This window comes from Cricetulus griseus, chromosome 9 (genome assembly GCF_003668045.3).
Source record: "Cricetulus griseus strain 17A/GY chromosome 9, alternate assembly CriGri-PICRH-1.0, whole genome shotgun sequence".
Classification (NCBI taxonomy): Eukaryota; Metazoa; Chordata; class Mammalia; order Rodentia; family Cricetidae; genus Cricetulus; species Cricetulus griseus.
Window position 1 is genome coordinate 21,259,618 of NC_048602.1, and position 24,974 is coordinate 21,284,591.

At 50.6% G+C, this 24,974-nt stretch overlaps 1 protein-coding gene across 1 annotated transcript in view; it reads left to right on the plus strand.

Annotated features, from left to right (window-relative positions):
• The first annotated feature begins 5,305 nt into the window (after nucleotides 1-5,305).
• Nucleotides 5,306-24,974, plus strand: part of Cacng7 (calcium voltage-gated channel auxiliary subunit gamma 7) — a 32,270-nt gene continuing 12,601 nt past the window's right edge. The window contains exons 1-3 of the mRNA XM_035449282.1: nucleotides 5,306-5,501; nucleotides 7,044-7,130; nucleotides 7,505-7,645. Coding sequence (XP_035305173.1) covers nucleotides 5,306-5,501; nucleotides 7,044-7,130; nucleotides 7,505-7,645 — 424 coding nt within the window. The remainder of the gene's footprint in view (nucleotides 5,502-7,043; nucleotides 7,131-7,504; nucleotides 7,646-24,974) is intronic.

Here is a 24,974-nt window from a genome sequence, read left to right on the forward strand (position 1 = left end):
CTCCCCACCCCTTGTCCTCCGCAGTGCCTGCCACTCTCTGGGACTTTCTTCTCCGCCACCTCCCCTTCCTTTAGCCTCTCCCACCCAGACACAGCTGCTGGAGAATAAATTTGGGATGCTGATGCTAACATGTTTGGATGTTTTCTTGTAAGCTTGGGGAATGAAGGGGCTGCGGAGGTGGGGCCGGCTGTACATGGAAACAAACACAGAGGGTGTGGAGAGCCGTGGGGGAGAGAGGACGCACAGACCCATTAAATGAAAGAGAAGACACCTTCTTCGGCGTGCGAGCCACGTACAGAGACTTCCGAGGAGACCAATGTGACCACTTTGTTCACGGACTTCAGGAGGAAGAGCACCCCTCGGCCATTAATTGTGTCAGCAAATGACCCCCGACCCTCCACCCAGATACCACGTGCATATTTACCAAGAGCAAAGTGCAAACACACACACACACACACACACACACACACACACACACACACACACACCAGGATCCAGAGGAGTCCTGAAAAGGGAGAAGAAAGGTTGGCCCCTGTGGAGAGACAGAAATGATCAGCAGAAAGGACTCCGGGTTACAGCAGCCAAGACAAACAGAACCTGGGAGCTTAGAAACCAGTTAGCAAGGCAGAAGGCAGGCAGAAGCGTCCTCCCGGCCTCTGTCTCCCCTGACCCAGTTGCAAGTGTGTGAGGAGGGGAGCAAGGGAGTGGAGGGGGCCAATCAAGACAGACTACGTTTCCCAGAAGACATCGGAGAAGACTCTGACCCCCACCCCCACCCCCAGGTGCTGGCCTCTGGCCGCCAGGGCTGATGGGGAATGTAGTCTCTGGGTCGGGCAGGCCAGCAGAACGGTGTGCCTGCCAGTGAGTTTAGAGGGGACAGAGCCACAAAAGCTTAGCAGGTTCCTTGGAGGGGCCTGGCATCTCTTCTCTGCATTTCCGAGTCTGGCTCCAATTGGATGCTGAAGCTATCGCTTCCTCCGGCACCACCACTCCTATACCCCTCTCCGGTTCCTGAAGGCCCTAGCCCAAATTCCGACCCTCGGCGGGCGGCCTGCCCCTTTAAGAGTGGCCCCGCTGACATCACGGCGGGGGGGGGGGCTGGCCCCGCTCCCGGCTCCGCGGCGGCTGCAGGACCCGGCTCTGCTCTGCGCCTGCCCGCCAGCTGCTCTAGGGACCCCTGCCCGGGACGCCCCTTCCCGCCTTCTCCAGCTGCCCAGACCCCAGGCTCCGCCCCTTGCCTGGCTACAGCCCCAGTCCTCATCAGGGGACCCCCTACTCCGACTTGCCCCTGCTCTGTCTCTCTTTAGAGAGTATCTATCTATCTATCTGTCTGTCTGTCTGTCTATCTATCTCTATTTCTCTGTCTCCCCCACCCCATCTCCAAGCTCAAGATCCCTGGACTTCAGTTTCCCTTGGCCCAAGGCCTCTGAGCTGCCCCTGCCTGGATTCTGGGGCTCTCTGACCTCTCCACTTCCAGGGCCTCAGTGAGTTCCAGAATCTCTCTCTCTCTCTCTCTCTCTCTCTCTCTCTCTCTCTCTCTCTCTCTCTCCCTCTCTCTCTCTCTCCCTCTCTCTCTCCCTCTCTCTCTCGGCTGTCTCTGCCTCTGTTTCTATTCTCTCTCCCTCCCTGCCTCCCACCCCCCCCCAATCCTGAAGGCTCATCTCATTCCCTCTCTGCATCCTTCCCCTTCCCTCCCCGCCCCTCCCCTCCTCCGCAGTAGCCAATGAGCGGCCGCCGGTCCCTGCTCCCGGCTGCGTCCGCCGAGTGAGGCCGCGGGCGCGGGGGTGGGGGGTGGGAGGCCGGAGGGGGCCGGGACGCCGGGCTCGGGGGCGGGGGCGGGGGGCGGGCACCGGAGACCCCGGTGGCGGCGGCGGCGGCGGCGGCGGCGGCGGCGGCCGGGGGAAACCGCGGGGCCGGTCATGCGGCTGCGGGGCCCGCGGCCCGGAGCGTCCGCCCAGCCCTGAGAGAGGTAAGCGCGAGGGGAGGGTCCGGCAAGGCAGGATGCTCTGCGCTTAGACCACTCTCAGCGGGAGTTGGGGCTCCGGGAGGTTAGAGGAGGGGGGGGCTCCAGGAGTGGGATCCTGGGGTTCCGATGTCGGATTTGGGATGCTTTGGGTGGATGGAGGGACATTTGGGCCTGGTGGATCCCAGAGGACGGGGTCCGAGGGTCCGGCAGTAAGAAAACAAACTCCTGGTGTTTGAGTTCAGAGATCGTGGCCACCAGACAGGGTCTCGGTGGGGTCTTTGAGGAAGGGGGTAACGGATAAGGGCGGAGGGAGGGCCCAGGCCGGTAGAGGAAGCAGGGAGTCTGGGAAAGGGTCCCTAGAAGAGGGAAGAGTTACGGTCTGGGAGATGGGAGTTCGGACTTGGGCTTTGAGGAATGCAACTTCAGCCATTCAGATCTCCAGATGGCAGAAACGCTGGGGGTAAAGGACCAGAAGGAGATCCCAGGCCTGGTGGAGGTGGGGGTGTCCCAGAGGAGGGATGGCTGCCGATAAAGAGCTCTGAGTGGGTCAGGTAGAAAGAAGATGAAGCGGACGGGAGAAGGCGCGGGATTAACTTGAGAAGTGAGGGGAGTTGGGAAGGTCCGGCTCCCCCACTGTGAGTCCAGTCGGAGGAGCAGACCCGGAGGCTGAGGTCAGCTGCCTGGACCGAGACAGTCCAGTGACTGGGAGACTGGATGGATAAGGCTTGTTTGAGCCGAGGGCTGGAAGCGGAGCAGGCAGCTGGCGGTCAAGCTCCAGAGCCACTTGGAGGGGGATGGGAGGAAGAGCCAGCCAGAGCTCTCGACAGAATCTAGATCTTTGGGTCCTCCACCAGGCTGAGGAGTTCTGGAGGCCCGGGGTGGTCGTCGCGGGTGACTCTGGCGCTAGGGGCTTTACTGGGATGAGGTGGATTCCCAATGCTCACAGGATTACGAGAAAACGTGAAAAGTGGAGTCTCGGGTCGTCTCAATTGCCCTGTTGGGGAAATGTTTGGGGGAGGTGTCTCAAACTTTATAATGCAAGCGATGATGGGTGGGAGCTGGAGAGATGGCGGCTCAGTGGTTAAGAGCACTTGCTGCTCTTCTAGAAGACTGGAGTTTGGAACTCCAGTTCCAGGGTATCCGTCACCTCTGGCCTCTCTTCCAGGGGGATCTATCAGCTTTGGCCTCCTAGGGCACTTGCGTTCTCCTGAACATACCCACATGCAGGCACACACACACACACACACACACACACACACACACACACACACACAGAATGTATGTATGTATGTATGTATGTATGTATGTATGTATTCATTATTACGGGGGAATGAGTGTCTCTGTTGGTAGAAGAATCTGGCTGAGTGGGGGACCCAAAGATGAGTCTTGCATGCATGTCATGGCATTTTATGGCAAAGGAGGGATTTGTTGTGCACTGAGTGGGGGGTGTAAGTGTAGAGAATTTGGGGCTGTTGAGATGTCTTGCTTCTGACTATCCAACCTGTCTAGCTGACGACCTCAGCTAGATCCCTCCGACCCACATAGTGAGGAGAAAGAATGAACTCTCGAAAGTTGTCCTCTGACCTCCACATGGTGCTGTGGAGCTCTCTCTCTCTCTCTCTCTCTCTCTCTCTCTCTCTCTCTCTCTCCCACTCCAGTTAGCACATCTGATCTCCTAACTGGAATTTGGGAGTACTCAGATATAACTGACTGGGTGTTTCTTGCCTGGAGAGTGCAGGACTGAGATACACTACTGACTGGAAAGTTCTAGCATGGGAAATCAGGGTCCAGAGTCTGGCAGAAATTGGGGGAATGGGATAACTGCTAGGGTGGTCAGTTCAGAGTGCTGGTATCTTGTTTGCAGGATGAGGGGCACTGGTTTCACTCGAGTTCTCTGGTTGGGAATGCTGGGTGGGAGGCACCCAGCTCAAGCTCTTGATAGGCTAGAGTCTCTAACCCAGATGGTGGCTTCAGATCTCTGGTTCCTAACCTCCAGCATCCCAGATTCAGGGGCATGCCTGGATCTGGAAGAGTAGGGTTAGGTGTGGATCTGAGATTGTACAACTGATTTGATCCCAAGCTAGGGAGATGACTGGGAGGGTAAAGCTTTAGCCACGGCAGCGCGAGGACCCGAGCTCAGAGTCCCAGAACCCACGGAAGGCTGGTCATGGTAGCATGTATCTGTGATGAAGGAATTTCTGTGATGAGGTGGGAGACACAGAGGGAAGAATGCCTGGCTCAAGTTTGTATGGCAGCTAGCTTGGCACATGCGGGGGGGGGGGGTCCTAACGTGGTGGAAGGTGACGGGCACCTGAAGTTGTCCTCTGACCACCACAGATGCCTGCCGGTTCTCATACACGTGAACACACACACACACACACACACACACACACACACAGGATTTTAAAATATTGCACCTGAGTGTTAGGGTGACACTAAGCGCCCAAGAGTGTTAAGTCAGGAGCAAGGATGTGCTCAAAGTCTTACATAGGCCTGAAGTCAAGTGTGGGAGTCCAGGGTATGGGGTTAGGGAGCCTTGGGTGGTGACCTACTTTGGGGATTATCGAATGTGCTTCAGAGGCAGGTTCTACAGAAAACACTTCAGTGTACAGGTCAGGGCACAGAGTTAAAGCTGGGCAGCGTGTGATAGCATTTCCGAATAATTCAAGTTTTCCACAGTTCAGTGTCTAAACCTAGTACCCCAGTTCTTCTTAAAATGTGCTTACAGGTCCTTTGGGTGTGTGTGTGTTGGGGAGGGGTGTCTAGTGTTCACAGCTGAGGGTTAATCAGGGCACAGAGTCAGGACTGAGGTAGCCGCTCCAAATTTAAGGCTGTTGATTAGGCTAGTTTCTGAGTCACTAGCTTACTTCAAAGGTTAAGGCTGGCTTCTAAAATTGGGCTTGCAAGCCGACGCAGGAGGTCGGGTCTGGGGGACTCGGTCCTGGGTTGAGAATTTGGATTCTAATAGAATCCTGATACTTTGGACCTTTGGTCTAGACACGGCTCAAGTCGAGAATCATCTCCAGGTCTGACTTACAGACTGTGGCTGCAAGTCTTATCCCAAGTTGAGACCCTGCATCCATTAAGGACAGGAGGTAGTGATGGGGTCAGGGAAGTCCAATACAGATGTTCGGAGTCAACAGTCGGTATCTCTGTTCAGAGCTCAGGGCTGGGATGGTGGGCCAAGGCTCAGAAATCAGACTTGGGAGTTTGGTTGTGGAATCTCTGTCTCTGATCACAGCTAGTGTCCCAAATGGCTGCATGGGTTGGAGATTCTGGGCGCTCTCTCCTATAGCTTCTGGTCCCGCAGGCCCCGCAGGGCGCCCCCCGCCGCTCAGGATGAGTCACTGCAGCAGCCGCGCCCTGACCCTGTTGAGCAGCGTGTTCGGTGCCTGCGGCCTGCTCCTCGTGGGCATCGCGGTCAGCACGGACTACTGGCTGTACATGGAGGAGGGGACTGTTTTGCCGCAGAACCAGACCACCGAGGTCAAGATGGCACTGCACGCTGGCCTCTGGAGAGTCTGCTTCTTTGCAGGTGCCCGCCCCCCTCACCTGCCCTCAGTCACCCCAAAGTCTTTATCTATAGTCGCATATCTTAGACTCTGAGAATCCGGAACTTGATTTTATTTCTCTCCTGGGAGTTAAATTTCAGCACAGAACCCTCATGCCTATGCCTTTATTCCCTAGCTATTGACGATCAGATGCTCAAAATCCACGTCTCTAACCTTCCTCCTGGTTCTCAAGAACTCTGATAGAAGTCAGCAGCCTAGGGCCAGGGAGATGCTTCAGCGGATAGGGTGCTTGGCAGAATTCCGATGACCCGAGTTTCACCCCCAGGCCCACATGGTGGAAGGAGAAAATCTGATCCTGAATGTTGTCCTCTGACTTCCGCGCTTGCCCATTGGCACGCTCACACCCGTCTCCCCTAAAAATCAGTAATATAATTTTTTAAAGTGACAATTAAAAAAAAAAGTCAGAATTCTAGGGCTAGAGCTATATAGGTAGCGCAATCAGTCGAATGCTTGCTCAGTACACGGGAAAGTCCTGGGATCGACCCCTGGAACTTCATAAATTATGTGAAAGGGTTTGCGTCTGTAATCTCGGCACCTGGGAGATCAAAGGCAAGAGAATCAAGGTGATCCGCTGCCATGGAGGGAGTTCAAAGCCAACCCGAGAGACACGAGTCTGTCTCAAAAACGGAAAGAAAACAAACAAAACAAAAACACAACGAAGCCAGGCAGCGGTTTAGATTCAGAACTTGCTCCTTGGACAGTTCCAGTGTTTTTTGTTTTGTTTTGTTTTGTTTTTGTTTTTTTTTTCGAGACAGGGTTTCTCTGTGTAGCTTTGGAGCCTATCCTGGCACTCGCTTTGGGGACTAGGCTGGCTTCGAACTCACAGAGATCCCCCTGCCTCTGCCTCCCGAGTGCTGGGATTAAAGGCGTGCGCCACCAATGCCTGGCGCAGTTCCAGTGTTTTATGGGGAGCGAGGAAGACGCTATGCCTTCCTTCTAGCTGAACATTAAGACTATTTCCCTTTAGAAACCCCAGCTCTCAGGATCTTGGAATCCAGGAGTCCCTGTCCACAGCTCCCTTCTCATTTAGAACGTTAAAATCCAGTCCTGCCAATCTCCAAAGCAAACAAGATTTCCCAACACTCCATGGCGTCCCATCGTACTTACTCATTTTTCAGTACTTGGGATGGAACCCAAAGCCTCATGCACACTTGGCAAGGGCTCTACCACGAAGACACATCCCTAGCTTTCGCTTTACGTCCTGTTTTGAGACAGGGTTTTATTAAATTGCCCAGGCTGGATTTAATCTCATTATGCAGCCCAGCTGGCCTTGAAGGTACGATTCTCCTGCCTCAGACTCCCCAGTAGGTATAAGTGCAGTCCTGTACCCCCAGGCTCAGCTGTCTCAGGCCATTTTTTTTTTTCAGCCCTAAGAGCAGTGTAGATTGTAAATGTTGGGTGAAATTTCCCATCTCCATGCCGGGTCTTGTTCTGCCCCTGACAGCTCTGCTTGAGCCCCTGGAGCCTCTCTTGCATCTACTCTTTCTTATCTTCGTCCCACGCAGGTCGGGAGAAGGGTCGCTGTGTGGCTTCCGAGTACTTCCTTGAACCAGAGATCAACTTGGTGACGGAGAACACGGAGAATATTCTGAGTGAGGGGGAGCAGGGCAGCAAGAGGGTTTTGGGAGAAAGGGCTGGGTTAGGTAGGGAAGGGGTTGGGCAGATTGGATGGAAGAAGAAAGAGAAGTGTAAGGGTAGGAGTCAAACAGAAATGTCTTTCTTGGGTGTGGTGGAGAGGGAGAGGTCGGGGTCTTGGCTGGGATGGAGAGGTATCAGCAGGAGAGGGGTGGGCTCGGACGAAGGGTGTGGTCTGGTTGAGGGCGGAGTCAGCAGCGGATGTAGCTAACGAAGGGGCGGAGCAGGTGGGAAACAGGAGAAACGAAAGGGATGGAAAGGGAAGGACCTGGGAGGTGTCTCACTGGGGACTTGTCCCTCAGCCCCGCTTCTCCTTGTCCACCTCCCTCAGAGACGGTGCGCACGGCCACTCCCTTCCCCATGGTCAGTCTCTTCCTCGTGTTCACCGCCTTCGTCATCAGCAACATCGGCCACATCCGACCTCAGAGGACCATTCTGGCCTTCGTTTCTGGCATCTTCTTCATTTTGTCGGGTGAGTCCAAGGAACTGTGGGCTAGGGGAGGGGCGAGGAGGGTGAGACATGGTTTCGACTCCCAGGAGCTGGAGAGCGACTTTCTTCCACTGAGTGGTTTGTTTGGTGTGTGGCTTAGGAGGCTTGAAGGACCTCGGCGTGAAGCAGATACAGCACAGTGCCCATGAACCGTGTTGTTTAGTGGGCTAACCCGGAGGTACATGCTTAATTAGGTGCCGGGGCTCTGTTTTTACAGAAACCCACGAGGTGAGGGCCATTAATAACCCCATTGTACAGATACGGAAGGAACCTCTCAGAGGGATGGGGTCGTTTGCCCCGGGGCCAAAAGAGTGAGGGGCAGAGCTGAGCATCAAACTCACATTCGCCTCCAGAAGTTGTATTTTTAACCAGCACTGCTATTTTAGCAATTAACAGTTTACAGAGCCCTCTATTTTGGGTGTGCAGCATTTTATTATTTTAATCCCCTCCCCACCAACAAACAGACAAGAGTTCATAGAGAGCCACGCGGCCCGCCAATTCCAGTCAGCTGATGATCTGTTTACTGGGTTGACATTTTCCCTTTATCGGTACCTCTGTCTCTGTTTCCCTTCCTTCTCGCCCCATCCATCCCCTTCCATTTTCCTCCCTAGCCTCTCCCCCTTTCCCCTTCTCTCTCTTTTTTCTTCCTTTTCCATTCTTGGAAACAGAGTGTCATAGCTCAGGCTGCCTTCAAGTTCGCTTTGTAGGTGAGGACGACCTTGAACTTCCGAGTCTTGCCTCCACCTTCCTCCAGCACTGGAAGTCCAGGCACGCGCCCTCATACCCAGTTTATATGGTGCTAGGGATCAAACCCAGCCTCTCGTGAGCCTAGGCAGGCCCTGTGCCGTCTAAGCTATATCCACACCCTTTACCTAAGCATCTAACCATCCACCACCTATCTCGGTATTTTTTTTTTTTTAAAGCATTTCAAGGTGTATTTCTGGTGTCCTTCACCACCAACACTTCACAGCGCATACCATTAGCTAGAGTGTGGATTTCATCCGCACCTCCCTCTGTCTTCTGAGGTGCAAGGCTCTTCATCTTTAGCGTGCGTGATCTCACACTCCATCCTCTAAGAACTCTGTGGGGAGCTGTCAGCAGTCACCTGATGATGGGAGGGCTCTAAGATCCACAAGCACAAGTCAGCATCGAAAACTGCTTCCAGGGGATGCCAGAGTCCAGAGATCCAAGCGCTGTTCTTTGGGGGAGTCTTGCCTTTCCACCTCTGCCCAGTCCAGTTCAATCCAGATCAGCTCACTGGAGCTCCAATATACTTCATCCCATCAATTCCACCCAGTCAACCCCGATTCATTCTGACTTACTTCTCCAATTCAATCCAAATTAATTCAGCCTTTCTTAATTTAACTCAAACCAGGTCCTTCCAGTTGACTGATATTCGTGTGTGTGTGTGTGTGTGTGTGTGTGTGTGTGTGTGTGTGTGTGGTGGTGCATGTGAGGTAATTGTATCTGTGCACCTGTGCGTGTACAAGCAGAGGCCAGAGCAGGATGTTGGGTGTCCTTTGGTCACTCTGTGTCTTATTGCCTTGATAAAGGGCATGTTACTGCCTGGAAAGCTCGCCATTTAATTTAGACAGATTCCAGTGAGGTCAGAGGATCTGCTTTTCTCTGCCCCCCACTCCCCAATGCTAGGGTTACAGACATGGGTAGCCATGTCCTGCTTTGTACATGGGTGCTGGAGATTTGAACTTATGCATGCATGCTTGAACACCCAGCCCTCTTCTCCACTGAGCTGTCTCCCTAGCCCCTTGAGCTGATTGTGTGTGTGTGTGTGTGTGTGTGTGTGTGTGTCTATTTATCTGGACTTTTTGTTTTGTTTTGTCTTGTTTTTTTTTTTTTTTCGGAGACAGGGTTTCTCTGTGGCTTTGGAGGCTGTCTTGGAACTAACTCTTGTAGGCCAGGCTGGTCTCGAACTCACAGAGATCCACCTGCCTCCCAAGTGTGTGCCATCAACACCCGGCTATGTGTGTATATTTATACACGTGTGTGTGTGTGTGTGTGTGTGTGTGTGTGTGTGTGTGTGTGTGTGTGCTATTAATGAAACCTATGGAGTGTTTCCCCTCACCCTGCTACCCATAGCCTACGTGTGGGTACCATCTTTACAGTTCACTGTGTTGCAGAAGGATGTCCCTGCTCCTCCCCCAGCTCTCTTGAGGCTAAACCTTCCCCAAGCCTTTATCCTAACCTGAGGAGACCTTTCCAGGGAGAGCAGGGTGCAGCCTCCATGCAGACTCAAATCACAGCATTCGAGCCAGACACCGAGCTAAAATAAGACATGTTGGCTATCACGATCCCAGAGTGTCAGAGCAGAAAGGGCTCATCGTTTCTGTGATGGAAAAATAGTAGCCTAGAGAGAGAAAGTGGGGCAAGAGTGGATCCCGTGGGGACTTGTATTCAGTCTACCCAGTACGTTGTATATGAAGTCCCACTGTTTGCAGATCACAGGGATGGAACCGGTCGATTCAGCCAGTCAATGGCAGAGCTGGGCTTTGAACGGAGAGCATTCTGATTTTAAAATCTACCCTCCAAGCACTGAACCAGTAACTGTTCGCCCAAGGTCAAACTGCAGATTAATGATGCCTTTGGGGCTGGAAGTTAGACCCGAGTGGTGTGTGTGTGTGTGTGTGTGTGTGAGAGAGAGAGAGAGAGAGAGAGAGAGAGAGAGAGAGAGAGAGAGAGAGGTGATCTAGTTTGATTTTTCTGGCTGTGATAAAACACCAGAACCTAAAGTAACTTAGAGGGGGAAAGGGTTTATTTGCTTTATAATTCCAGCCTGCAGTGCATCATTTCAGCAAAAGCAGGCAGTCACATCCACAGCCAAGAGCAGAGGAAAATGAATGCACCCATGCTGCCTGCTTGCTCTCACAGCTCGTGTCTTCTCCTCAGGGACCATTCCAAGAAACAGTACCGCCTACATTCAGAATGGGTCTCCCCACCTCTAGGATTACTCAAGACAGTTCTTCCCAACCCCTAGATGTTTGCTTTGGCCGGCTGGATCTAGATAATTCATTAATACTCCCCTCCTCCCAGGGCTAGAGAGAGGGCTCGCCGAGAACTCTGAACTCTTCTTCCGGAAGATCTGAGTTTGGTTCTCAACGCCCACATTGGGTGGTTCACAACCCCCTCTAACCCCAGCTCTGTGGGATCTGACACCCTCTTCTGGTGTGCACGGGTAGCTGCTTTCACGTGTTCATACCCCCATACAGATACACACAGACATATCTGATTGTTTAAAAATATCCGAAAATAAAGACTGTCTTCCCAGGTGACATGCATAGGGAGGGGCTTAGACAAGCTTTTCCTACGTAGTAGGCCCGCTTGGCCTAAAACTCATGGTGATCCACTTACCTCAGCCTCGCTGTTGCTGGGACTACAGGTTCATACCACTGTGTCTGGACTGAATTTCTTCCTTGAATCCATTTAATAGATTTTGGTCTATTTCCCCTTTATCAGGGTATTTGAGTTTGTGCTTTCGAGCCAGTGGGCTACAGTAGCTGAGCCATGTTGCTGGAGTTTCTTTCCAGCCTGGTCCCGCAGCTGATTTGCCCCAAATAAGCACACAGAAACATGTATGAATTATAAAACTGTTGGTCAGTGGTTAGGGCTTCTTACTGGCTATCTGTCTCTTACTATTAACCCATAACTACTAATCTATGAATTTCTACATGGTCTTATCTTACTGGAGAACACCTGGTGACTCATATCTTTGTGGTCTCTTCATTGTGTCTCCTCCTGGAGGCTTCTCTCTGCCCCCCTCCCCCCCCATTCTCCTGATCTCCTAGCCCCGCCTATCTTCCTGTCTCTACTGGCCAATCAGTGTCTTATTCATCAACCAATAGGAGAAACACAGATACAGAAGGACGTCCCCCGTCAGCGTCACGTGTTGTAAACCTAGAGAGATGTGGATTCAGATTCCTTACCACCTGGACGAGCTCACTCTGAGAGCAGTTCCCAGGAAGGAAATATTACTTTAGCTCACAGTTTCACAGATTTCATTTTGTGAGTCGTCTGGCTCCATTGTTGTGGACCTGGGTTTGGTGGACTATCATGGAAGTAAAAGTGTGTGGTTTGGGCTGGGGGCATGGCTCAGATGGTAAAGAGGACCTGAATCTGGATCCGTAGCACCATGTTAAAAACAGAAACAAAGAACATTACGTGTGGCAATGCATGTCTGTAACCCTGTCACTGGAGAGATGGAGACACATGGTCCCTCAAGCTTATTGACTTAGTTGAAAAGCAGGTTCAGTGAGAGACTGTGCCTCAAGGAATAAGGTGCAGAGTGATTGGGGAATCATACCAGAGCCCCCCACCCTCCCTGTTCTCTCTCTCTCTCTCTCTCTCTCTCTCTCTCTCTCTCTCTCTCTCTCTCTGTCCTTTAAAAATTTTATTCTATTTTATTTTTAGATGGTGTCTGTGTGTGTGTTGGGGGGGTGTGCACATGTGTGCAGGTACCCGTGAGGAACAGAAGAGGGCGCCAGATTCCCTGGAGCTGGAGTGGCAGGTGCTTGTGAGCTGCCTGGTATGGGTGCTGGGGCTCTCTCTCCATCCCCTGTGTGCACGTCTGACCACACACACACACAAACACACACACACACACACACACACACACACACACACACACACACACCCTCACCACCATCATAAACAACGAGTGTTGAGTTGGACAGAGTTGGTAGAAAGTGAAGTGAGGACCTGGCTGGGACAAAAATCTATATCCAAGGACATACTCGAATGCCACCTGCTTCTTTCAGCTATGTCTAATTTCTTCAGGTTTCTAGAACCTTCCAAAGTCACACTACCAGCTGGGGAGCAAACTTTCCACACAGGAGCCTCTGGGGGTACATTTCATATGGGAATCACAACGCATCATGGAATATTTCTCTTTGTTTTCTTTCTCTACCTGAAAGTTAAAAATGTAAAGCCCACCCTTAACTCGCAAACCAACTGGTGGTGGTGCACACCTTTAATCCCAGCACTCGGGAGGCAAAGGCAGGCAAATCTATGTGAATTCGAGGCCAGCCTGGTCGACAGAGTTAATTCTAGGACGGCCAGGGCTACGCAGAGAAACCCTGCCTCGAAAAACAACCAACAAACAACAGATAGAAGAATTGCACTTGTCCAAACACTGACCTCAGCTGTGGGCACAACAATTTTGGACTGTAAGAATAAGTGTTCAACCGTACCCAATGAAACAGAGGATTAAGTAAAGGCCGTGGTAGTAGCTCATGGGTAGAGTGTTTGTCCAGCATACACAAAGCCCTGGGTGCCGTCTTCAGCCTCACATGGACAAAGTGTGGTGGCGTATACTTTTAATCCCAGCCCTTGGGAGGTGGAGGCAGGAGGATCACAAATTTAAGTCCATTTACAGGTAGAGAATGAGTTCAAGGCAAGCTTGGGCTACATGAATCCCCATCTCAAAAAAAGTAGGAACAGAACAAAGCAGAAATAGACAGATGATTAAATAAATGTGCGTGCGTTGGTAGTGTCACCACTGGCTTTGTGGTGTGTCTGGGCCTGGGCAGCTCTGCTTTATGTGAATTTTATTATTCCATTTCCTTGACTGTGAATATCTCCATTTAAAATTTTTTCCCACTTTTACCGTTATCATCATGGCTACTCTCTCTGTGCACACATGCATGCACTTGTGTGTGTGTGTGTGTGTGTGTGTGTGTGTGTGTGTATGTGTGTGTGTGTGTGATGTCTCTGCGGTTGTGAGTGCAGAGACACACATGTGGAAGACAGAGAGGAAAACCTTGTGAAGTCAGTCCCAGCCTTCCACCTTTCTGTGGGTGTCAGAATCAAAATCCAGCTTGCACAGCAGGCGTCTTTATCCATGGAGCCATCTTGCCAGTCCCAGCGTCTTCATTTACGCTCGTGAAAGCAGAAGCAATAGGAGCTGAAGTTGTTCAGCCATGAGGCCAGGGTTCCAGCTCAGGCATTTTGACCACAGCACTGTACCACCCCGAGAAGATCTAAAACTCTACCATTCATATGTCTCTAAGCTCAGCACTCAGGAGGCCGAGGCAGGGAGATTGAGAGTTTGAGGCCAGCCTGGGCTACACCGCAAGAACCTGTTTTATTATTTATTTATTTATTTATTTATTTATTTATTTGTTTTGGTTTTCCCAGACAGGGTTTCTCTGTGGCTTTGGAGGCTGTCCTGGAACTAGGTCTTGTAGACCAGGCTGGTCTTGAACTCACAGAGATCTGCCTGTCTCTGCCTCCCGAGTGCTGAGACTAAAGGTGTGTGCCACCAAGACGTGGCAAGACCCTGTTTTAAAGGAACAATAACAACACTGGACATGGTGGTGTACAATTTTAATCTCAGCACTCAGGAGGCAAAGACAGACAGCTCTCTATGAGTGCGAGGCCAGACTCATCTGCACAGAGAGCTCCAGCCAGCCAGGGCTACATAGTGAGACCTTGTTTCACGCCTACCATCCTCACTGGGTGTGCTGGTACACACGTGTTATCCCAGTACTCAGGAGGTGGTGGAGGCAGGAAGATCAGATGTTCAAAAGCAACCTAGGCTGCATGAGACCTTTTCTCAAAACCAAAGCAAACAGAAGCTCCTTGTGTGATATCAGTACCTTAGATCTTAGGCTAGAATGAGCTGGTCTAACTCCTTGTCCCCAACAATGACACGAAGGCTCAGAGACAGGAGTCACTTCCGAGTTTATCATTGGTACACTGGCACTTAAAACTGGGGAAAGTGGTGACAGAGGTTGGAGCAGGAGTAATGAAGGAGCATATCTGATTGTCAGACATCCCTAGAGGACCTGTTTGGGGAAAGACCTGGAGGGCAAGAGACTTGACCAGTTAATTCTCTTCTTTTGCATTGCTGAGACAGAAGGCCTAACAAAATCGATGTAAGGATGGAGGGGGTTACTTCGGTTCACAGTTGCTGGGTGCAGTCCCCCCCCCCCCCCCCCCCAGCTGGGAGGAGCATGAGGCCGCTAGTCACACTGCATCAGCAATCAGAAGCAAAGAGCCATGGATGATGGACTGAGATGGTAAACCACCCCTCTTCAGGGTGAGTCTTCCCATCCCAGTCAGCCCCGTTTAGAGACTCTCTTACGCACACGCCGGGGAGTTTGTCGCCTAGATGACTGTCAAATTGACATTCAGTTTCATCCATCACAAGGCTGAAAAATGGGCAGTGTCTGCAGTGGTCCAGGCACCGGCAAGTGAGGTCTGTGCTGGGCTGGAGATGCCTCACGACTGTGAGAGAGGGATATTGACAGGAGAATCAATAGACCCCATGACTGACTGACTGTTTGGAGCTGGGAGGAAGCCAGGGTGGCATAGATTTTGTTTTCTTTCTTTCTTTCTGAGACAGGGTTTCTCTGTGTAGCCCTGGCTGTGGCGGAACGCCCTCTCTAGACCAGGCTTAACTCAGAGATCCGCCTGCCTGTGCCTCCTCAGTGCAGGGATTAAAGGCGAGTGCCACCACGGCCCAGTTTGCATAGACTTTCTTCTGGTAGGTCACAACAGACATACATACACCCCATCCTTACTCTAGTCCGCAAGCTCAGTCTGTACACTTAAAACACACAAACACAAACAAACACGTAGCCTAGGACGGCATTGAATTCGATGGGCAGTTGACAATGACTTTCATGTTCTGATCTTCCTGACTCTTCCCATCCTGCCTCCCCGAGCTCTGGGACTCCAGCCTATGGCACCACAGCTTCTGCATGCACACTTGGGGATGGATTCTGGGGTGTTGCACACCAGGCAAACACTCTACCAACCAAGCAACAAACATTCCCTACCCACCACCCTCCCCCAACCCCCCCCCCCACCATTCATCAGCTATCCAACGTAGTAGGTCTCATTTGGCTGAATCTTAGGCAAATGCCCAGACACAGTCGCAGGGCAAACTGTCATTCACGGCTTCTCACACATCTCCCCGGATCCTTCCGGTGCATTCCCAATGTGTCAGAAGACACTCGGGTTGCTCACTCCAGCCTGCAAGGTCTTTTAGAGTCTAGCTGGTGTTCGGGTCCGTGACCTCAGCTCTGACCCACTAACACTCTCCACTTGGCCTCTGGCTTTAGGCTGCCCCAGCCTCACGCAGCTGCACGAGAGAGAACGCAGATTGCAGCCTCACTGTGGGACATCTGCATTTCATTATTCCTCCCTGCAGGGGTCTCTTTTCCTGACCCTCAAGGCCTCTTCAAAATTGCCGCTTTGGGCCTGCAGTCCCAGAAACTAGGAGGTGGGAGAATTGTTTGCCGTTTGAGACCAGCCTTGGCTACACAAAGACTGTAAGGCAAGCTTGGGATACTTGGTGAAACCCTGTCCAAAAAAAAAACCAAAACAAAACAAAAAAAAGAAAACCAAAGCAACAACAAAAAAAGCAAAACAAACCCAAAACCCAAAATGAGGTCGGTGAGACGGCTCAGTGGGTAAAAGCGCTTGCCACAAGATTGATAGCCTGAATTCCATTCTCAGGACCCACATGATAGAAGGAAAGAGCCCATCCATCCACATGCTGTCCTCTGACCTCTGCATGCACACACAACACACTACCTGAATTAATGTAAACAAACTGACAATGAGGAAGTCGGGCAGCTGAGCAACAAATAAGGCAAAGGGATTGCTAAACACTGGCGACAATTTCTAATGTCCTACCACCACTTCCTCCGCGTGTGTGTGTGTGTGTGTGTGTGTGTGTGTGTGTGTGTGTGTGTGTGCTACACTCGTGTGAGTGTGGGGACATGCATGCAGAGGCCAGAGCAGGTTGTGGAGTGGCTTACATTGTTGCTTCCTGTGTTTTTATCTTTAAAAAAAATGTTTTATGACAAGGTTTTTCTATGTAACTTTGGCTGTCCTGGAACGTGCTCTGTAGACCAGGCAGGCCCAAACCTCACAGATCCACCTACCTCTGTCTCCTGAGTGATGGGATTAAAGTTGTGAACCACCACGCCCAGTACTGGGTGATTATTTTGAGATCAGGTCTCTGACTGACATTAGAGATTTGTCGTTTAGCTGTCACGATGGCCAATAGGCTCTCAGGATGGACGTGTTTACCCCACACCCTGGTGCCAGGGTTACAGGGTTGACTTTTTTTTTTTAGATTTATTTATTTATTATGTACACAGTGTTCTGTCTGCATGTCTGAATGCAGGCCAGAAGAGGACACCAGATCTCATTACGGATGGTTGTGAGCCACCATGTGGTTGCTGGGAATTGAACTCAGGACCTTTGGAAGAGCAGGCAGCGCTCTTAACCACTGAGCCATCTCTCCAGCCCCCACAGGGTTGACTTTTTATGCACATTCTGAGGATGCAAACTCAGGTCTTCGTGTTTGCAGGACTGGTCTTCTTATCCACTGAGCCATATCTCCAACCTCCCTGGTTTTTTACTTAAGGCAAGGTCTCTAGCCCAGGCTGGCCCAGAGCTCACTATGTAACCAAAGATGATACTGAATTCCTGACCCTTGTGTCTCAACATCCTTAGTGCTGGAATTACATGCAAAGACCACTGTGTCTGCTGTGTAAGGTGCTAGGAGTCAAATCCAGGGCTTTGTTCATGCTAGGTGGGCAGTCTCCTAACTGAGCCACACCCCCGGTCACAGACATGTTTTTCATATACATTGTCATCAGTCTCAGTATTATTATTATTTCTATTTATTTATTTATTGTTTGAGACAGGTTTTCCTGTGTAGCTTTGGATGTCCTAGCCCTGTAGACCAGCAAGGCCTTGAACTCATGAAGATCTGCCTGCCTCTGCCTGCCCAGTGCTGGGATTAAAGGTGTGCGCCACCACTGCCTGGCTTATTTTATTATTTTTCTACCTGCCTCTTTCAGAATGCAAACTCTAAAGGGCATGCATCTTTCCTTTTATCCTCCTCTTTCCCTCATCTCTCTGTGTGTGACGTGCGTGTGGCTGAGGAGTTGAATGTTCTTGTGTGTTCAGCCCTAGGCTGAGGCTGGGAATAATTCTTGACCACCTTTCTACCATTTTCGTTGAAGAAGGGTCTCTCAGTCGAACTCAGAGCTCACTGATGCGGCTCGTGTCACGTGACAGCTTGTTGTTCTGGGATCTTCTGTTTCCACTTCTGAGGCTGGAATTATAGGCAGACCGCATTTTCTTGGGTTCTGAGCTTCTAAACCCCAGCCCTCACGTTTGCGCGGCAAGCAGTTTAACTACAGAGCCATCCCCTTAGCCCATCAAGGAACTTTCCAAATGTTCCGTGTCTGAAGAGCCCATGTGAGTTTCTGGTAGGGAGCTCTGCGCATGCGGGGGGGCGGGGGGGACGACGACGACGGGGGACCGGATGCAGCCACCGCAGTTGTCCATGGTCCTGAAGCGCTGATCTAAAGTCGGGGTGATTGTGTCCAGCATGGGATGCGATGTCTACTGTGAGCTGAGGTTTGTGGACAGATGGACTTGAGGGACCGGGAAGAGAAAATGAGAGAGAGATGCACGCTGCAGTTTTAGAAATGGAGAGGGAGGGAGGGAGGGAGGGAGGGAGACAGGAGAGAGAGAGAGAGAGAGAGAGAGAGAGAGAGAGAGAGAGAGCCATTTTCAGAGACATTGCCAAATTGCCTAGGAAGGAAAGGTCTGCTCATGCAGGGCTGTCTTTTCAATCACTGGGAAAACTCAGGCAAGCTTAAGGACTGCCTGGGTTACAGAGTAAGCTTTTTTTGTTTTTTTGTTTTTCGAAACAGGGTTTCTCTGTGGCTTTGGAGGCTGTCCTGGAACTAGCTCTTGTAGACCAGGCTGGCCTCGAACTCACAGAGATCCGCCTGCCTCTGCCTCCCGAGTGCTGGGATTAAAGGTGTGAGCCACCAACGCCCAGCCAGAGTAAGCTTAATTAAAGGAGGCTTTATCAGTTTGGCAAGCCTGTGCCTCAAAACAAACCAAAAAGTAAAAGAGGGTCGAGGGGCTGGGGTAGGGCGGAGAGACAGCACTGTGGTTAGGAGAACATGTTATCCCAGAGGACCTGAGTCTGTCTGATGGCTCACAATGGCCTGTAGCTCCAACTCCAGGGGGCCGGATGGCCTCTTCTGGCTGGCAACCACACGCATGTGTGTACATGTATTCACACAGACAGGTGCACATAAACATAAAGTATGTATTTTAAAAAGTAATTTATTTATTTTTTATTATATGTGCATCGGTATTTTGCCTACATGTGGATCTGTGTGAGGGTGCTGGATTCCCTGGAACTGGAGTTATAGACAGGTGTGAGCTTCCATGTGGGTGCTGGGAACTGAAAATGGAAGAGCAGCCAGTGTTCTTCCTCTGAGCCATCTCTCCAGCCCCTGCACAACACACACACACAACACACACACACACAACACACACACACACACACACTTTAACAGGTTAGGGATATAGCTTAGCTGTAGAGTGTGTCTTGTGTAGAATGCCTCAGTGAGGGATTATGGGGCATGATTTAGTAGTAGAGCACATCCTAGAATCTCTAGTGAGAGGTGGAGTGGGGCTTAGGGATAGAGCACCTACCTAGAACTAACCACTGAGGACCTGGAGGCATAGCTAAATGGTAGAGCACCTGCCTACAGTCCCCAGTGAGGGGCTGGGGGTGTGGCTCAGTGGTAGAGCCCCTGCCTAGCATTCTGAAGCCCTTAGGTTTAATCTCCATCATGACAGGGTAGCAGGGAGAGGAGACCAGTTAGTGAAATTCTCCAGAAGTTCCATACTACTTGTTTTAGTTGGGTTTCCATTGCTGCGACAAAACACCATGACCAAAGAGCAAGTTGGGGAGGAAAGGGTTTATTTGGCTCACACTTCCACGTTGCTGTTCACCACTGAAGGAAGTCGGGACAGGAACTTGAATGGGGCAGAATCCCAGAGGCAAGAGCTGATGCAGAGCCGTGGAGAGGGGTGCTGCTTAACGGCTGGCTTCCCATGGCTTACTCAGTCTGCTTTCTTATAGAACCCAGGGCCACCAGCCCAGGGATGGCGCCACCCTCAAAGGGGTGGGACCTTCCACATTAGTCCCTAATTGAGAAAATGTCTTACAGCTGGACCTCATGGAGACGTTTCCTCAGCTGAGGCTCCTTCATCTCTGATGACTGGCTTGGGTTAAGCTGACACACAAAGCCAGCCAGTGCGCTGAATACCGTGTCGGAGCCTAGGAGCTCGATAGAAAAGATGATGGACCCGTTCCCAGCACGACAGAACGTATATATATCTTTCTATGTACAGTAAGAAAGTAACAGACGATGCAGTTTAGGTAGTGATGGATGCTACAGCGAAAACAGTTTAGGGGCCAGTGAGATGATGTGAAGATGCTTGCTGCCAGCCTGACAACCTGGGGACCCTCCTGCGTGCTCTTCCCTCACCCTCGTACACGGCAAGGTGTGCCTCCATCCCCCGCACACAGAATTAATTAACTAATTAAATCATAAATAAGGCAGACTGGGGGGGTAATGAGAAATGAGGAATAATTTTATCCACCCATTAGAGCCATCCAGCTCTTAGATATTTGCCCAGTCTCTCTCCTTTCCAGTAGCCGTCCCCCTTATGCGCGTGCGCGCATGCACAGATTGGTGCAGTGCCAACAGAGGCCAGAAGAGGGCGTCGAATACCTTGAAGCTGGGGTTCCAGGTGGCTGTGAGCTGTCTGGCTTGGGTACCAGAACCGGACTTGAGTCCTCTGGAAGAGCAGCCAGTGCCCTCCACAGCTGAGCCAGAGTCTCTCCAGCTTCCTCTTTTTCTTTCCACACATTGTGCACCTTCTGCCCCCGAAACACTGGGGATCAAAGCCAGGATCTTCCATGTGCCAAACAAATGCACCACCAACACCACCGAGCTACATCCCAGTCATTTTATATTTATGGATGTGGTGGGGGCCTTGCGTGAATTCTCTCTGTAGCTCAGGCAAACCTTACGCTTGGCATCCTCCTGCCTCTGTCTCCTGAGCAGCTAGAATTACCAATTACATTTTTTTTCTTTACCATTTGAAAATAAGTTATAGAGCCAGGTACGCTAGTACACATCTGTAATCTTGGCATTCAAGGGGTTGAGGCAGAGGTGGGCGCACGCCTTTAGTCCTAACACTTGGGGGGCAGAGGCAGGTAGATCTCTGTGAGTTCAAGGCCAGCCTGGCCTACAGAGCGAGTTTTAGGACACACACAGAAATTTTGTTCCCTCCACTCCCCCAAAAGAGAGACTGAGACAAGGAAGAGAGCAAATTCAAGGCTAGCTTGGGGTATAGACTGAGGCCCTGTCTCAAAAAAGCAGGAGATGGTGGCTGCAGAGAGAGAGAGAGAGAGAGAGAGAGAGAGAGAGAGAGAGAGAGAGAGATTGTGTCATTTTGCTGTTTTCAAGTTAGGGGCCTGGAAAGATGGCTCTGGGGTTAAGAGCACTGGCTGCTCTTCCAAAGGTCTTGAGTTCCATTCCCAGCAACCACATGGTGGCTCACGACCATCTGTAATGAGATCTGGTGCCCTCTTCTGGCCTGCAGGTAGAATGCCGTATACATAATAAATAAATAAAATCTTAAAAAAAAGTTAGGGGGCTGGGTGGATGGCTCAGTGGACCTGAGTTTTAATCGCCAGCACCCACATATTTGGAGCACACATCTGCCCTCTGAAACCCCAGAGCTGGGGAAGTGAAGCCAGGAGGATCCCTGGCCAGCTAACCCATCTAGTCTAATTAGTGACCTCTAAGTTCAGTGAGAAACCCTATCTCAAAAAACTAAGGTAGGGAGAGATTGAGGAAGATGTCTAGTGGTGACCTCTGGCACCCACATGCACGCATACTCACACACATTCGTTTGTCCGAGCACCCGCAAGCGTGAATATGTACACACACACACACAGTCTTAATGATCTTACTACACAGCACATTCTTTTGCATACATACAGTGCCACTACATAACACATCAAAATTTTGACAATATGTGTATAATATAATTTAATCTATTTTCTTTTGTGTTTTCAAAACTTACATATATTTACACAGTGTGCATGTGTGTGTGTGCCCAAGCTCAGAGGGTGAAGGTCAGAGGGTAACTTCTGGGAGTCGGTTCTCTCCTTCCACGCAGTGGGACCCAGGGGTCAAACTCAGGTCATCAGGGTCAGCAGCAAAGCCCTTGCACTCACTGAGCCCCCCACTGGCCCAGTTTAATCCATTTTCCCACTGTCCCATTTCTTTCAAGAATATCTTTTCTAGGTTTGGTGAGGTAGCTCAGGGCTGGTGATGACCACGCCTACTTGAGGCTCTGGGTGCAGCAGCATTGAAAAAAAAAAGAAAAAAAAAAAAGAGATGTGTGTGTGTGTGGGGGGGTGGTGGAAACAAAGCTGTGTGTTTCAGGTTTCCCTTCAGAACTAGAACTTCATCTAGCCTCTTGAATTTTATTTTGTTTATGTCCTTTTTGGTATAGACAGGCTTTGCCGTTCTTTTCCTGCCCTGCCCCCCTCAACATTGACTTCTGAAATATGGAAAGGAGAGTATAAGGAAATCCCATGCACCCTTCGTTGGCTTCCAACAATTGCCAGCATATGGCGGATCTTTTTTTAGTCAAACATGCCATGTCCCCTTTCTGTACTTCCCTGCCTTATTTTAAAGCCAGCCTCAGACTCCAGCAACTCATTTTGTCCTTACGTATTTTGGTACGTCTCCGAGAAAGCAGTACTCTTTTATTTACGCCAGCCACACTAGCCACGGTACCACGACGAAGCCCGAAGGAAACAAACCAAAGAGAGGAAGCTGAGGCCATCTAATGCCTACTAACTGTTCATTCTCTCCACCCACCCACCCCACGCTGGTCTCATAAACGCAAATCAGTATGTAAATTATGCAGGGGCATTTAGCTGATGGCTCCCTAAAGCCTCCTTTCAGCTCAGACAGTCTCTCTTTTTCCTTTTAAATAATATTATTCCGTTTATTTATCTGTGACTGTGGATGTGTAGGTGTGCACACGTGACAGGGGACACAGCCTGTAGGAGTTGGTTCTCTCCTTTCCCCGAGAGCTCTAGGGACTGAACTCAGGTCCTCAAACCTGGCTGCCAGTACCTTCACCTCAGGAGCCACCCAGCCACCGTCTTTCCCTTTCCCCTCTCCCTCCTTTCCTCTTCCCTCCTACCCTTCTTTTCCCTCACTTGGTTTTTGTTTGGAAAAACATGGCAGTCCATGGTATAGAGTCCTCACGTTCTGTGGCTGAATGCACCCATCCATCTGTAACCCCGCCATTTAGAAGATAAAAGATAGGAGGGTCAGGAACTCAAGTTTGTCCTTGGGTAGTACAAAGACAGTTCAAGGCCAGGCTGGGTTACAAGATAGATGGGGCTATTAAAGTTCTTTTAGGAAACGCAGTGTCTTGCGTTCTCTCTCTCTCTCTCTCTCTCTCTCTCTCTCTCTCTCTCTCTCTCTCTCTCCCTCCTGCAAGGATTGATCCCTGATCCATGCAGCACCCTCAGAATACGCCAGGGGCAGGGTTTCTGTAGAATATCTCCACCCTGCATTTTTGTTTTGGAGACAGGGTTTCTCTGTGTAGACTTGACTGTCCTCCTGGTACTCACTCTTGTAGACCAGACTGGCCTCGAACTCACAGACATCCGCTTGCCTCGGCCTCCTGAATGCTGGGATAAAAGGTGTGCGCCCACCACTGCCCAGTTCCCACCTGCATTTTTTCAGTTTCCTTGCTTAGCATATTCGTCTTTCTCTATGAGGTGTAATCTGAAGGTTGTGCCTGGATTTGAGACTTGAATGGCATTTGGGTTACACATGATTGGCAAAAAGAAAAAAAAAAGTGCCGTTAGAGTGCCGTTAGGAGCTTTGTGGTCCTCTTCTTCAGGTGGTAGGTGCATCTCTTCAGATAATGTTTGCATTCACCTCTCCTGGGCAGACATTAACCGATGTTTACTCTCTCAGGGTAAGGCACCAGCAGCATCTAATCCCAGCCCTTGGGAGGCAGAGATAGAGGGATCTCTGTGAGTTCCAGGCCAGCCTGGTCTACAGAGTGAGTTCCAGGACAGCCTTCAAATCTACACAGAGGAACCCTGTCTTGAAAAACAAAAAACAAAAGAAAAGAAAAGGGCACCCACAAAGGACCAGAGTAGTGACTGCACCAAATTCTAGCTCGGTGAACTTGTGGGTTTATTGGGTTCATTTACAGGATGATGGGTGATGGGTTACTTACAGGAGTGTGGCTGAGGAGTTACCTAGAGAAGTGTGGGTGACCCCAAAGCAGCTGTACTAAAAAAGCCTCACCCTGGCATGGATGATGACTTCCCCATAGCTGCATAAGTGAAGCTAATTTCTCACCTCTGTATACTACCTAGCTTCTTCTGAGATCGAATACAACTGGAGCAGAATTACATACAGCTGTCAGGGAGGGAGGGAGCCAGTGGCTGAAACCCCAGTGGAGGTCAGAGGACAACTTCCTTGAGTCAGTCCTCTGTTTCCAACACGTGAGTTTCGAGAATCGAACTGAACCGAAGTCATCAGGCTTGGCTGCAGTCCTGCTGAGCCCTCTCGGCAGCCCACTGTTAATTTTTAAGTTTTTAGAGTTACCCAAGATGGCTTCCAACTCACAGCAGTCCTCCTGTTTCAGCCTTCCAAGTGCTGGGGTTAGAGACATAAGCCACCGGACCCTGGTTTTTCCTCATTCTGTCGGTTGCCCCTTCTTGCATCAGGCTAGCCCATAGCTTGCCATGGACAGCACCCTCTTTATACTCTCCCTTGAGCTCAGCAGCCTTCTTGGGCAGCTGCCAGTTGTCCACGGCATGCCTCAGCCGTGGCTTTCCTGGTCTCTTTGCAACACCACCATGGCCAGGCTCAGCTGTTCTTGGGTTTGAGGGCAAAACTCAGAATGGAAAAGAAGACCAAAAGGAGGCCTCTTGGGTGAATATGGATCCTTGTACTTTGAACATTTTTTTTTCTTTTGATTGTGTTTGAATCAGGATGTCCTGTGACCTAGGCTAACCTCAGACTCATTTTAAAGCCAAGGATGACCTTGAACTTCTGGTCTGCCAGTCTCCACTACCCCGGTTTTATGCAGTGCTGCGGACTGAACTAGGCAAGCATTCTACCAGCAGAGTGGCCTCCCCAGAAGTTAGTTTATCTCTTCCTTCTCTTCTTCCTCTTCTGTTTCCTTATTAGGAGGAGGGAATCTAGTGAATATATATATATATATATATATATATATATATATATATATATCAATGAAGCTGGGCAGTGGTAGCATATGACTTTAATCCCAACACTCAGGAGGCAGAGGCAGGAGGATCTCTGAGTTTGAGGCCAGCCTGGTCTACAGAACAAGTTCCAGGACAGGTAGGACTACACAGAGACAAACAAAACAAAACAAA